Genomic DNA, 15,966 nt, shown 5'->3' with positions numbered 1-15,966 from the left:
AAGAATTAATCGGCTACAATTTCATTTAATATTTAAGTATAATATGTTATTTTTAAAAGCAAAGGCTCTTGAAATACGCAAAATAATTTTTTTCGGCATTTAGCTTAATTGTTTTAATTGAGAGTTATTTTAATAGTTAAAATTAGAAAATTACGTTTTTGAAATACCTTTATCGTAATCCTTGTTTTACCCCCCAGAATCAAAAAAATAATTAGATACTAGTTTTCTAACATTTGTATACTTTTAAAATACAGTATTTTCGCGAGTGCCATAACTAAGGGTTCGAAAGTTGCCAAAACATGAAAGACTAAAATTCAGAGAAAAACATATTGATTGCATAAAGAATTGAAAACTCAACAATAAGAACTCCTGCTAACAAGAAACTGATCGTATATTTTGAACAACTGAAATATTCCCAATACAGAAACGGTATTTGAACATCTGAATGAGTGATTTTGTTGTTGTTCTCCACATAATTATCGAAATACTGTCAAATTGACAGTTCTTGTTCTGGTAAATAATCAGGTCCCTTCCGATTGGAAAAAACGATTTTTTTTTTTAGAAAAGTACCTTTGAACCATTTCTAGGATCCACACTAATTTTTTTGTTCTTGAGTATATACATATGTACATATAATATTGTGCAGACGCTTACGCGGGTATAGCCAAGTTAAAAACAGCGCCCCAGTCGTTCTTCTTTTTGCAATGTGGCGCCAATGTGGGGGTTATATTATTTTTTTATTTTGTGTTAAGCTGATTAGTCTATATGTACATAATGTATGCCAAAAATATTTTTTTTTGACATTTTGTTTTTCCGAAATGCTCAGAGTTTAAATGCGAAAATTTACCAATCAGTAGCTTTTTTCCTAGTCAGGACTACCCTATTAAACTTATACTTGTACATATTTACAAATTCGCCTGCATATTTAAACCACCACCGTTTCAATGCTGCTCTCGCCGTCGCATATCCCACTGTTGACTCCGATTTTATTGGAGTCAGTACGACAACACTGAGAATAATTACAACATATTGTTGGTACCTGTGAACATAACCGCAGCAACATCGTCGTCGTCGGCCATCCTCATCGTTGCAGCATGCTCTTGGTGGATACGTGTATTCGCTCATTTAAGCTTTCGGCAAATCGTCGGTCTGTTTGTTAGTTAGTCGGCAGAGTTGGTTGTTATGTACCGTTTAACTGTTATATATCAGTTAGGCATGCAGGCAGGCGGGTGGTCGCTAAGTCGCCGAGCCATTTGATTATATCGACGCTCGTTGTTTGGCTTCGTATATGAATGTTGTTATTCGCCTCCTTGCTGTGCGCGCATTAGCCGCAATAATACCAACCCCAGCAGCAATAACAACAACAATATCGGCAACAATAACGACAACAAGCGATAGCACAATACATACCAATATTCCATTGGCATATCATAAATCGTAATCATGTTTCATTCAAGTAGCGTTTACGATTTATCGAATTACGCGCATTATTACTATTACAACAGCGGCAGCTATTAGCAGCTTTGCTAACCGCTATGAGCACTCAATCGAATGATTACAAATTGAGCACTCAGGTTTTTGCTTCGACCCCGTCACGATGGCACAGTGTGTCTATGTACAAAAAATAGATATAAATTAAATTAAAAGATATTGTTTATATTTGAGAAATGCTGTAGAATAATTAAAAATAATTGAAAAAAATTGTATCAATAAAACTTTGTCAGAACTTCGAGGAGCTGCAAACCTTTTGTAAAGAACAGGGATTTTAGAAAGCGATATGATATTTAAATATATCAAGAGTCATGCAATTGTTCAGAAAAATTTTCGAGACCCACTGTTGTAGGAACCGAAGGGTCGAACGTGCGGTTTTCTGACAGGTACGAAGTTTCTAATATATTTGTCGAATATGTCATCAATATTCTACGTAACCGGAATGGACCCGGATTTTTATCCGGCCACGATTGGGATTATTGACATGAGGACTTGTTTATGTTGTATATAGATGCTCCCCAGACTATATAAAGTAATACCGTTACTTTTGGGGGGCTTACTTACGCAATTGATCGATTAATTTCCATTTATAGAGACAGTGAAATATTCTCTGGGTTTTAAGGGGTCTAGAAGTGTAGTCGGTAATTTTTATTGTTTTCTCGAAGCTTTGAATCTTGAGTTCGTTAATTATTGCTAATTTTTTAGTACTGTTTAAGAGAAATATTTTCAAAATTATTTTTTCTATTTCGGTTTAAATATTTATATTTATCTAAAACATTAAGGGGTTACATGGGTTTCATCGCGTAAAAACATCCTTTTTTCAATAATTTTTTCTCATATAAAACTATTAACAAAGAAATTCTGAAATTTTTCGACAAAGTATTTGAAACTCGGCCATTGCGACCCTATTTCCGGTGACCCTTCGGAAAGAAGATGCGCCCACGTTGGCAGGATAACTCCTTACAGGATCGTCTTAAGTAAAAAATACGTTTTTTAGTTAAAACTTTAACCTAGAACTTAGATGTTTTCAAATAGTTGCAATCGAAAAAAAATCCTTCGTCAAAGTCTTTAAGAACTGCACCTCAAAGACCTGTGTGAAATTTCATGAAGATCGGTTGAATAGTTCTCGTGATATCTTGCCAATCGACTTCAAAAACACAGTTTCGAGAAAAAGCCTTTTAAAGACTGCTACTTACCCTAGTTCAAGTTTTCAAGGCTGTATCTCCGAAACTATTACTCGGATCAACTTGAAAATTAAGGACAATATTCTAGAGGTGTTGTAGAATTTAATAAGACAATAAAATTTCGATTTTTTTTAAACCCATAAACCCATTTAACCCCTTAAAAAGCGTTTTATTGCAGATATTTTAGATTTGTTCCAAATACTTGAACTTTTAGTAGAAAATAGCTACCAGTTCTAACCTAAATGGCCTATTGTGCTTATGCCAATATGCCAAATTTGCTCAATACGTTTCAGTTGCGAGTTTTTTCACTACTTTTATTTGCCTTAAGTTTTGTAGTGCTATGGCATGGCTTGCCGTTTGGTTGTTGGACATGTTTGGATTGAGTTGGCTTGGTTAAGCTTAGCTGGATTTCAGTTCAATTGCCACAAAAAGCAAGTACACACTCACGTACCGACTTACCTATTTACAAGTGTACACACCACGAGTATTAAATACATACATACATATGTGCATAGACACAAGCCCACTGTATAGTATGTGATTATGTGTATATAGGTATGTGTATATGCTAGTGTTAAGTTGGTATCGGGGCTGGGTGTTCTCGTAAGTACTTGTCAATTCACAACTTTGTGTGTACAACTGGTAAGTGATTTGATAGACACGATTAGTCTTATTCCCATGTCGAGGGGGTCGTACGGCCATAGCCGAGGATGATGTTTTGACTGTGGCATGCGAAGTGGTTGATGAACATAAACTCACGTAACTACTTGTGTCGAATGCTTACATACAGTGAACGTGATACGCGTTGCTATGAGCATCATAAATTCTGTGAAGGTATGGCCTGTCCGGCGGGCATACGTACATACTGCATATGCTTGGGCCCGGCGTTGTTGGTGGTGTTCATACACGAATAGCAAAGCCATGTGACGAGCGGCAGTAAGGGACATTCAACGAGGTAATAAAACCAAAGTGGTTGCTTCTTACTTATCGTCTATGGCTGAATATACTACTACATACATACATATGTATGTATATATACATGCATGTATGTTTGCTTGATTGCTGCTGGTCGCTTATTGTTCCTTTCTCGCTTAACTTGCCTTTGTGCTTTGTACAAGTATAATTCACTTCGAATGGGTACCGAACAATTCAATTGAACGCCAATTTGCAAATTGCAAGTTGCAAATCTATTTTAGTCTGCTTGTCTGTCTGTCTGTCTGTCCTCCGCCTGCCCATTTCGTAGCTTTGCATCCACCAACAAACGGCCATTAAAAATCTCTGCGTCGTACTCTCTGTTTGTCAACACAGAACACAGATATGCCTCCGGAGAGTTGACTATAGCTACATAGCACATGCATGTATGTACATATTTATGTATGGCTGAGTGAGTACATGTGCTGAACGTGTGGCGCGTAGTGTGTGCATAACCTGTAGTGAAAATTGACAGTTTTGTTCGTTGATTTTGCCCGAATCGGTGCACTACTGATGCATATTGAGCCAAAAGTGACACAGTCGTTCGCAGTAGGTGGTAGAATAACGTGAGCTGTGTATTTACATACATATATTCCGAAAGTTGGGTAATTGGTTGGTCACGAAATAATAAAAAAATACGTACAATTTTTATACTCTTGCAACATGGTGCTACAGAGTATAACAGTTTTTTCACCTAACGGTTAAACGTATCATCTAAAACTAATTAATAGGGTTCAATTTACAAAACTCTCAAACCGTTCAAGCCAATATGAACAAGCTCTCTCAAGTTACATAAATCCTATAAGAACTCCTACAGAGGGTGTGAAAATGAATGAAATCGGACCGTATATAACAGTACTGTTAAAAGCTACTAACAGTGCAATAAAACAATAACTAAATACGCCAGATACATTAAATTTTACACTCGATATGGTATGAGAGGGCTTTATCGGAGCCGGGGAAAAAGTGGACGATGGTCGTGGTACCACCCACATATAGGTAAAATCGCATATCTCGGGACGCGCCCGACTAATTTCGACTAAATTCGGTCCCTGACATTATTCTCACATTTTTATGTCACAGTGTAAAAATGAGCGAAATCGGACTAACGCGGTTCTAAATTCCACTTGATTCTTTCACTTTCCATGTTCAAATCAAGTGGCAATTGATATAACGGGATACAAATTTGTACGAATAATGCCTTTAAAGTATGTGACCTTATGATTAAAAATTTCTCAAATCCAACCAAAACTGTTCAAGTTTCCGAATACCGGAAATGTGGACCCCAGTATCTATAGTTGACTTTCGACCGAAAATATCGGTCAATGTATGAGGTATACAATTGAAAATCAGAGAGAATCTTTTCCTTATAACATTATGTCTGTGTATCAAAAATGGGTTGTATCGGCTCAATTATTCTTTTAGCCCCCATATACCGAATATAAAAATTTTCGAACTTCCGGTGACTTTATACCGCATATATTGGTCAATATGTGAGTTATATCAATAAAAATGAGAGAGCGTGTTCAAATCATAACACTGTATCTTTGTGCCTAAAATAGATAAAATCGGGTCGATAATACTCCAACTCCCATATACTAAATATAATGATTTTCATTTTTGTAACAAACCTTATGTCGAATATGACAGTCAGTGTAAATCTGGCTTTGATTCCTGCAAGTTGCAAGAATATAAAATGTTCGGTTTGTGTTGAATAATTAGCTAGTACTACTACTTAGGGTCCAAACAGAGTTAGATCGCCGAACGGATAGTTCTTGGCCGGATAAATCCCACGTCATTTCCGGTAAGGTACAAACGACTGTCTTGGGAATTGACGCAACCACCATTCTCTTGCAAACAGTCCTCGTGCCACCAGAAAAGTCTATTATGGTGCGATCTCGTTGAAAAGCGTTTACTAGACCTGCCCTTAGATGACTTCGGTGGCAAACAAAGTTGCTTAAAGAAAAAAACTTATCATTATTTGCCACTTTACATGTATTTGGGTCAAATATTTTGGTAGATGAGACAAATAGACACTTAAAGGCTTTTAGAATGGCGTTTCCATAGTGGCAGGGGTTTTGAAGAATTTCTTAAAGTTGTAATTATGGCCCAGTCTCTGCCATCAGAGTACATATTGTACATTCATGTATCAATGTTTAATTTTTCAAAATTAAAATAAACTCTTAATTAATTTACTTTCTTATCTTAAATCCACCGTTCCGGTAACGTAGACCACAGGCGGGGAAACGGTTCAGTTCGCCAACGGTAGCAAACAGAGAGTAATAACGTGTTATGGATGTCGGCAAACTCACTGCTGTGTTTGAAGTAATCTTGCCACTCTTTCTGTTTGAGTTGAGTAACTCACTGTCTGTTAGAAAAGTTCCCAAAATTGCTGATATGTGGTGTGATAGATATTATATGAAACTTTTTGAAAATAATAATGGTTTTGATACATACAAATCAGCAAAGGACTGGAGACTGACTTGGTTTAGAGAGTTGTGTGTCATACTTCCTATATCCGGTTATTTTAGTGTTCGCTCAGAAGAAAGTTCCCCACAAAAACTTAAAATTTAGCTCTCTCAAACAGTCAGCAAGAGTGTGGCAAGTTTACACTCTGTTCAAAGCTTTAAGGTTACTCGAGTTACTTGTATACTTGATTTTCCTGACGATTTTCGGAAACTTTTTTAACAGAATTTACACACACATGCATAAAGCCGTACATACAATAAAACGGCTAGTAGCGCTGTTGCTGATTTGGTTGTGATTTGAAACCCCCCATTGATAGTAGCGCTAGGAGCAGCCGAGTTTCGTATGTACTCACAAAGAGACGACACGCCGTGCAAAGAGGCAAACGATGCTATGCAACTACAATTGTGCTGGTTGTTGCTGAAAAGCACAACAAAAGTTGGTAGCTCACAATGGCTAGAGTTGGTAGCACGGCATGTCTACATGTAAACAAATGTGCAAGAGCAGCCCAGTGGCGCAGACCGTAGTAGTATATAAACGGTCGTTGTGTGTTCGGTAGAAAGCGGCAGCAACATTTCTCAACCACACCATACTCCAACGTCGGTACACAAAGGTAAACGAGGCAGTGGTACTCTGTTGAGCATAAGGGGAACTGGGAACTAACTGAACTGAACGACCAGGCGTTCGACCGGCTTTATGCGCTTTGCTTACGCTATGTACATTCGCTCATTGATTGCTCTCCTCAATCAGTATCTTCTCAGTTTCGCTTCCGCTTTAGTGCACTCTGTTGGCGTGCTAGACTGGACGCGGCGGCACTGTGTGCGAGTCTATATATGTACATATGTGTATATGTGTATGTGTGTGTTTTAAATGCTTTGAGTGGCACAACGTTGATGTTGGCGCACTGTGCACTGCCTTGTTAAGTTGTCGAGTGTCGAGTGCCTCTTCGTCGCGCATAGGTCAGTCAGTCAAACGCGGAGTCGGAGCGCTTTAAGACGTTGCAAATCGTAGCGTTGCAACCACATTGCCACGCATCGTCATCGTAGCTTTCGTCAGCGCCGTCAGTGGTGACGGTGTCGTCGCGTCGTCAGTGCCGCTACATACTCCGGTTCGTACGTAGTGTCGCTTAAGCAAACTCGCGTTTCGTCGGTTGGACAGTCGGTAATACCGTCGAAATAGTGTGTTCAGTTGTTTTCGTTTTGTGTCTAGGCTTTCCCCACATCCGTGAAGTGTTTTCATCCGCTTTTTTATTTTATTTGCCGATGCTTTCTTTCATCTTCTTTGTAGTTTCTGCTACCGCTGAACTCACATACACACATACAACCATTTGGATACATTTATACATATATAATTGTTGCTGTTATTACTTTACTTTTTAATGTGTTTCGGTGCAAATCTGCCTCTGTGGCTGGCTTGCTCGTTGGCTGACTAGTTGGCTGGCTGGCTGGCTGGCCGACTGGTTGGTTAATGCATTCCGTATTCGATATGTTGCTGCCGTTGCAATTTTCCTTGTTATCGGTTCGTGAATATCATTGGCTGCTCTGTTGGTGTTACAGCAATATCTGACCAACCAGTATATGTTTGTGTAAAAGTGATATTACATATGTACAACAAATGCATGTATGTGCTGCATATATGGATATCTATAGCAAACTAGCAACAAAAGGAGAATCAAATCGAGTGGTACAAGTAGCGGAAACTATGGCCACTACACTACATCAGTATTCGCAAGGGCTAACAACAACAACAATAAGTGAATTAAATGATAGCAGAAACGGCCTGTCTGTCTTTTCATCGGCGACGGAATCATTTTGCGAATTTGCATAAATACACGTTTTGAATACCGAAACAGCGAAATGAAGCAGGAATTCAATACTAAAAATGCATGCTAACGGTGGACCAAGGCGTTGACTCGAACGCTCAAAAAGGCATAACTATTTTGTTTCAAAATCCCGACTCCAAATTTGATTGAACCAGTGATTTATTGTTGATTCAATGTTTTATCTTATAAATTTTACAGTCTTGCTGGACTATACTAAGGTTTAACTTAGAAAAAAAAACTAAAAATATGAGTTTTGAACAACAAAAGTTTATTCCTCCTCTGACATTTGTTGCCTGTCTTGATAGTATCTGCAAATTAACCATCTCAAAAATTAAAGCACGTCACAGAAATATCAAAACTTGTTCGGTTTCGAGAAATATTTGACTGTATTTTGAAAGCAGGCAACTTACCTTTGCCAACAGGGGGGATCAAACCGGGTAGAAAGTGCCTAATAACTTTTGTTTCTTATCAAGCAGAGTGTGCCAGTTGTCTGTTAAAAAAATAACCATTAGAAAAAGTTGATCCTGTGCTGCTTAGCTAAAAATTTGGTGGTACAGCGCGATATGTTTCTGAAATCTCTACGCGTTTACGGTTTCCTGCATTTCCCTGAAAGGTATACAAAAATCTGTCTACTGTCAAATGCTCCCACTTCATTGTCTCATCCCATCCCCCATGGACGCCTATCAGACTTTTAACATGGCGTTTTACTATGGCTCTTGTGAGTAGCTCTGAAATTGTGTGGCTGGTTATCCGTCCCACCCGTTTCTCAGTTCATGGCATCGTTGGCATTTTCGTCGTCTTCGTGCCCGTAGTCATACCTACAGATATGCATATACACACATGCACATTTATTTGTTAGCGATTGTATTCGCGAAATTTTATTATTTATTTTTGATTTTTTGTTATTTTTTCTGCTTTTATTGCCGTCGTTTTTGTATCTCTTTGCTCCCCATTCGCATTCATTCTGCACATCTAGCCATTGAATGTGGTGCTGGCAGTTTTTTGTTTTGTGCATTTATTTTTATTGCCGCTGGTGTTTTTGCTATTTCGTTTTCATCCTCTCTTTTATATGCGTAGCTATATGCGGTCGCGAATTGCGGGGTTGACCGAAAAATCTTCATTAATGAAATAAATATTGTATGAGAAAGTTGTGCCTATGGAGTGATCCAAGATTAACATGACTGTGTTTGATTTTTTTTGGTTTAATAACGTTTTCTATTTAAGGGTAGAATACTAAATTTGGGTCTGGTCTAGCTACCAGGTCCGTGTACGGGTTTACGGAACCTTGCGTACCTGAAATTTACTGTTCTGAGTGTATAAATTATAAAGGCAGACGACGTAACATTGTTGTTGTTGGAGCGGCAGAATTACGCCGAGTTGACAGTCCTTGGCCGGATAAAAATTCGGTTCCGTTGCACGGTTTAAAATAGTTAATTCATCGACTCATATCAGAGCGCGCGGATTAGATCCAAGGGTGTTTTAGATATCCTCTCTTTACACTTATCCGAAACCGATCGTTGCCTGTATTTGGCCCCCGGGGACAGCTTAAATAACATTTAGACACTGACAGTGTTAAGACATAAACAATTTTCGGTCCTTAGTTTGAAACTCTTCAGTAACAGACAGAAGATATTGTAATGAAATACTCCATAGTTGTTTTTGTTGCGACAGGAAAACAAAATTCTTCGAGAAAAGTTGTCCTATTGACAACTCCTTACAATAATACGTCCATTCCTGTTATATAAACTCTGCTGTCGTCGGAACCGCAAATATACCCTGTCGAATCTCGACGTTTTCTCCAACTTTTATTCATAACAACGATCCCTACTTGAGGATGTATACAAGTGTAGTCTAAAATACCCCAGCGGCAAAGCGTTCTTTTTTGGCGAATAAATTTTATTTATTCTTTTGTTTTGTTCTCCAAGTTTTTCGTTTTTTATTCTCATTTTCTTTCATTCTACGAATACTATAAGTTTGCTTGGGTTTATTGTAGTATGTTCATTTGTCGGCGGGGTGTCAGTGGCCGTCAGAAAAGCTGCCGTCGTCAACACATTCACACAATTGTTTCGCGAGTTGTTGCTCTTAGCTATCGTCGTTGACATAGCTTCAACGTGTTTTCGTACTTTCGGTTACTATGGCTAGAGCATACGCCAAAGCTACCCACCAACCATCCCCGCGCTGTCTTTTTGGCTTACTCGGTTCGCCATTGTAGGCACTGCATGCACTCAATGGCCGAGTCGTTGGATCTCGACGGGTTGCTGCCAAAATGTAAATGCCGCTACGGCACTCAATCAATTAGACTTAATTTATAATCGCGCGGATTACGGTGTTAATTATCGACATACCGACGACAGCCGCAATGACTGAGCTGACTCTTTGGCAGCATTAAATATATGTGTTTACAGTGGCAGCGAGAACATAACCGCCTGCGGTCGGTCCCACTAGACACTACCAGTGCGATTTGTTGTACGACGTGCGTTGGTTAGCGAAAATTATTAATAAATTCAATAAAATTTGTGCGAAAATGTTCTTCATGCCGCGTTAACACTAAACAATTTGAAAAAAAGACGCCAAAGAAATTAGCTGCAGCTCCCTTCGTCGTTGTCATTAGCATAAACGTCAGGTAGCACGTCAGCTAAGAATGTGGTGGTGGCCAACAGTCGCTTTAGTCCTCCGGGCTAAAAGCGCACAGCAATCGTATATACTCGTGTAGTTGCTTTTAATTAAGCACACCGTGGTTGTGTGGTTATCGTTGCGCCAAACTAACGTAATTGACTAAGTATTTTCAAAGCTTCAAGACAGACGCACAGCAGTCGACGTTCGGCGTTCGGCGTCAAACCAAGCAAATTGTTGAAGTAAAGCAAAGTGGTTAAGTGGTGTACATTGATGTAGTGGCAAACATAGTGAATTAGTGCGGTGTGCGGTTGATGGTGGTGTGGTGTGGTGGTGTTGACGGTTGGCGGCGAAGCATAGTGTATGTGTAGGTATTAAAGTGAAGGTGGTCGTCGACACCAAACCATAACTTGTGGCCGCACCCAATCGTAGTCTCTGTAGTCGTTGTCGTTGCCTTTGCCTTTGTCGTTGCCGATTCGCATAGTTTTATATTCGTTCCTCAAAACAACAACAACAAAAAATGTAAACAGCAAACAACAGCAGCAGCAAACCGTGCAAAAGCAAACCCGTCAAATAGCCAAAGAGCCAACTAGCCAGTTTTCTAGCACTCGTATGAGCAAGCAAAGGAGCAGTATACGAGTGAACGGCGGTAGCATGTCGTGTCGCAACTCACTACAGTGCATGCCATTGCATATGGTTTGTGCTCAGCGTAGCGAGCGCATTGTGGCTTCCTCCCAGCCACCCAACAAATTGGTTACTCACTATCAAATCAACTAGCTGCTCACTGCGTCAACGTCGCTGGTGGCATGGATATGCGATGCTCTTAGCTGCAGTATGCGCTACACTGTAGTGTTTACTGCTTTTTTTGTTTAGTTGCGGAGAACCTGAGTTTAACTGTGAAATACTAGCGAGCTCAAATTACGAATGTAGAGAGCGGTCCAAATTCTGCCAAACTCGGTATCTTAGAGAATGTTCGGTGTTATAATAGATTTCTATTTGAATGAGATTTTTATCATATTTTTTTTTTTATTTTACTCGGCTCAATTCTTTAATAAAAGTTATTCTATAGTTTTTCAAAGCAAATCCAAAACGAATCGCAGAGTTATACACCAGGGCACCAGAGAAGCAATGGAGCATCTCTTGTGCACCTGCTCCGCATTCACAAGACTACGCTGTAAACATCTGGGGGGTCCTCACAGAATGATACACTTGAGGGGGTATCGACGGTGAGACCGCAGAGTCTGTTAAAATTCGCGTCAAGCGCAGTCATACTAAACGTTGACTACTCCTCTTGGACTTAGCAAGTGAACTCCATCTGGTCTATGCGTGGCTTAGTGGCGTACCAGATTAACCTAACCTTTACACTGACTATATACATAGATCTTCAATTACTCAGCATAGTTTGTTTTTATATTTTGTACTTCCTCTATATTATATTTCTCCCTGATCAGTTGTTTTGTAATAGCTTCATTTGGTTTGGAGATTTCGGTAATCTTCGTATATAGTGCAATTAGTTTCGGAACATAAAATAAAACATATGTAAATGCTACTAAAGTATATTTCAAAAAAAAAAAAAATTAAAAAAATAAATTTATACTAAAAAGTATAAACTCATCGTCTTGTCATGTTAAATTCCACGAACGTCCCACTCGAGTCATTGTTTACGTTTATCGAAAGATGTGCAATAATGATCCGTGAACCTGCATTAACTATGATATCATACTTAAATAAGCTGCAATATTTTGTCTAATTAGAAAAATTACAATGGATGTGTTTGGTTATTTACGGTGTTACAAGCTATTGTCTACGTTATACCTTGATCTACGTAGAAGAAATGTGAAAATTCGTGCTATGAACTGATGTGTTCGATAATCAAACAATTTTAGGTAAATCGCTACGATTTACGTTGTATTACATCGATCATTTGGTGGTGTAATTGTAGTTGCTGTCGTGTTTGTATTCCGTGTTTTCGATTTCGCTACCGATTCGAAAACTTACGGAACATCATACGCATCGTACAAAATAGCAATTATAGTACGTGTAGAGTCTTCCGGAGGCAACGCGCAGGATGGCACTGCTGCGGAGCCGATCAGCCCTGGAAAAACTTCGACAACAACAACAGTTACCGCAAGCACATCAACAACAACAGCTATACCAACGCCACCTAATGCTAATATCACAACCAGTCAACTACAGCCATGTGCATCCATATGTGCTACAGAACAAAATTTCTCACCATTGGAACAAAATATTTCACCGAAGGTGAGTTCACTGAAAAGAGACAAAAGATCGCGATCCGATAGAAACTTACAATTTCTTTTGTTTGTATCGGAAATGTATAAAGAATGAAAGTTGTATATTATGTGAAGCTGGTAGATACAATTTTCCACGGGACGAACCTGGATTTGTTACCTGTCATTGTCTCAGTAACATTTTCCAAAACCATTTTAGGATTTTTTTTACCTATATTTCTACAACAACAGTGGTAATAAAAAATTAAAATTTTTGATAAATTTTGAGGTTGACTCATTTAAATATTTCTCAGTGTACCGAAATTTCGTGGCAAGTATTATGGTTAGCAATCTACCGTTATTTTACATGTTCAATACTAAAATTATATTCTTACACTTTAAATATTATGTAATTTTTGTCATCGTTTTTTTTTTTTTACAGGGCTCTGAAAGGTTGGGACCTATAGTTTTTCCATCAACTCCTACTCAGCACATCGCAAATGCGACACCGAGCCCAACTACTCCGCGTAAATCATCAGATTATCCACAGCAAGCGACAGGTGTCAGCATCAAAAGCGAAAACAATGAGAGTTTTCCAGCGCCAATGGTCTCTGCGGTGGCTGGGGTGGGCCCGGCAGTTGGCGGTGTGGCTAGTGGAATCGGGAGCGGAGTACCAGGCATGTCCCCAGTTGCGATGGCGCAACAGAATAAAGAAAGTGTTCCATTGGGAAAGAACAGTAGTCAAACTACTGCTCATTCAGTCGATGGAATGCCACCTGGATCGGGTGTTCATTCACCGATGGTTCAGACAGCATGTTCAAGCGGGCCTCCAACACCTGTACACACGGTTACAATTACTAATGAAAAGCCACCGTCTGGTTCAAATGCGCAACAACAAATGCAACAGCAGCAACAACAACAACATCAACAATTGCACTCACCACAACAGCAACCAACGGTGGCAGGCGTACAGCTGCAACCTCATCTGCCACCTCCTTTCTCCACTCCATCACACCAGGTAGGGAAGAGTACTCAAATAGGCCAGAAGAGATCTTTTTCAAAAATTAAATTAGTTTGATTGAAATTCACCACTACCGGACTAGTAATATTTTTTATAGGTTAGCATATAGCTAATTCGTAATCAGGTGTATCATGTATCATCAATTATTTCAATGAAAATTTAATGAGCTCACAGTCGATTTTACATCAGCCTAAATTTTTCAAAGCGGTTTGTATGCTAACATGAGTACCGCTCTTATTTACTCAACTGCAAAAATACAAAAAATATATTTAATTTTGCTGATGAAATGTTTCACTCAATAAATTTATTTTCTGTTTATATTTAAGGTATCTGCGGAAACCAGAAATTTGGTCCAGTCCTCGCCTGCAGCCCAACATATTGACAGCCAGTTTGTTCCAAAGCTAGCAACAAATCCAGTTGGCGCCCATCTGGTTACGTCGCCAATCAATGCCTCAATTCACGGAAAGAATTTACCACCCACTCAAGGTAACGGCGCACAATCTTCGGTAGCACCGATTTCAATGATGCCTGCACCAATTACTACTACGGTGACATCAGCGTCGGCCATCGGTAGCTTCGGAGTTAACAGTAGACTAGGTCCTGCACCATCTATGCACCATTTACAAAGTGGATTCTCTTCCGTGCAACCAACAAATGCTAGTGTGGGTGTAAAACCGATAGAAGTGACCGGTACTACGGATGTGCCAATACCAAAAAGTATTGCTGCACCACCACCTGCGATGAATGGCTTCCTTCCCGCTTTCATGCCAGGTAGTGCATCAACGCAACAAAATAGTGTTCGTATTTCACCACACATGGGTCATATGGTACCAGTAACTAGCGGTATGCCGCCTATCTCTGTTGTACCCATAACATCGACTACGACTGCACCTATAACGGGTATTCCCGGATCTGTTACAAATTCAAATGTGACAATGTCAATGCCAGTTACAGTGGCGGCATCGTCAACATCACTGACACCTGTAACCATGTCGAGTATGCCGAAGGGTTCGTACGTGGTTAGCGCAACACCGGCAAGCTCAATGTCAAGTAGTGCGTCAGCTCCCAATCATGGTATGTTTGTGCAAGCTAATCCAGCAATTGCTTTACCCGGTGCACCGCCAATGTTAGGCGGTGTACCTAACGGCATTGCACCAATGCTGATACATTCACCGTATCGTACGCCGTACCCGGGTTATCCATTATATGCGCCATACAGCGGTCTGCCCCACAGTCCCTATCTGCCACCGGCCGTGCCATCACCCAATGCATCTCCTCGCACAATTGATACGCGTACGGGTAGAGAAATACAACCGGTAGCACCTTCGCCTAAAGTGATTTCAACCGGCATGCGTCCAGTGACTCCAGTGAGCAGCTCAACTGCGGCGTCAGCGGCGCCAGTTAGCTGTAGTGGTGGCACAACGATTGCCGCCCCGCCACCGCCAGCGACTTTATCGTCGGTTCAGATACCAATGTCGGGTTTACCTCCAGGTTCGGTTCCAGGTCCAGGTCCTGGCCAGCAGACTACGCATCTACTGCATCATTTACCTTATGGAGCAAATCCACATGGACCGCCACAATCAGTGCCAAGTAGTGCAGGATTTCCAATGAGCATGGGAGCGCCAAATAATAGTCATGTTTATAGTAGTGGTGTCAATAGTAGCGGCAATAACACGAATACCACAACAACAGCATCAGTGGCAAATGCAACGGCTTTAAGCAGTAATAGTAATAACAGTGGTAACAGTAGTAGTGGTGGTCACAATAGTGCTAGTGGTGTGTCTATAAGCGGCGGAAATACAACAATTCAATTGCAACGTGGCGACAATTCCCATTTACTACCACCACCACCGCCACATATGATTTCTCATCCAAACCTACCGCTGCCGCCCAGCCATGTGTCGGGAGGTCCGCACATGCCCCAAATACCACATATGCTAATGCATCCACAACATGGAATGTTGCGCGGCATTTCTCCCAGTACTGCCAACACGAACAGCAGTAATAATTCTGCACTACCGTTAATTGGTGGTCCTAGTTCTTCATCTGTGATTCAGAGAGTTATCTCCCCTAAAAGTGAAAATCCAAGCAGAGAGCGTGATATTGCGTACAGGTATAACAAGATTTCTTAAATTTTTTTGCGCATTTGTTTACAATATCCCAATG

At 40.1% G+C, this 15,966-nt stretch overlaps 1 protein-coding gene across 6 annotated transcripts in view; it reads left to right on the top strand.

Moving 5' to 3' along the window:
- Nucleotides 1-15,966, top strand: part of LOC120775970 (mucin-17) — a 30,204-nt gene that overhangs the window by 7,908 nt on the left and 6,330 nt on the right. For all 6 annotated transcript variants that reach the window (XM_040106390.1, XM_040106388.1, XM_040106387.1 and 3 more), the window contains 2 exons: nt 13,222-13,797; nt 14,127-15,913. In XM_040106390.1, the coding sequence (XP_039962324.1) occupies nt 13,222-13,797; nt 14,127-15,913 (2,363 nt within the window). The remainder of the gene's footprint in view (nt 1-13,221; nt 13,798-14,126; nt 15,914-15,966) is intronic.

Source organism: Bactrocera tryoni, chromosome 4 (genome assembly GCF_016617805.1).
Source record: "Bactrocera tryoni isolate S06 chromosome 4, CSIRO_BtryS06_freeze2, whole genome shotgun sequence".
Lineage (NCBI taxonomy): Eukaryota > Metazoa > Arthropoda > Insecta > Diptera > Tephritidae > Bactrocera > Bactrocera tryoni.
Note: the sequence above shows the minus strand (reverse complement) of the source record. Positions and strands in the feature narration are given on the sequence as shown.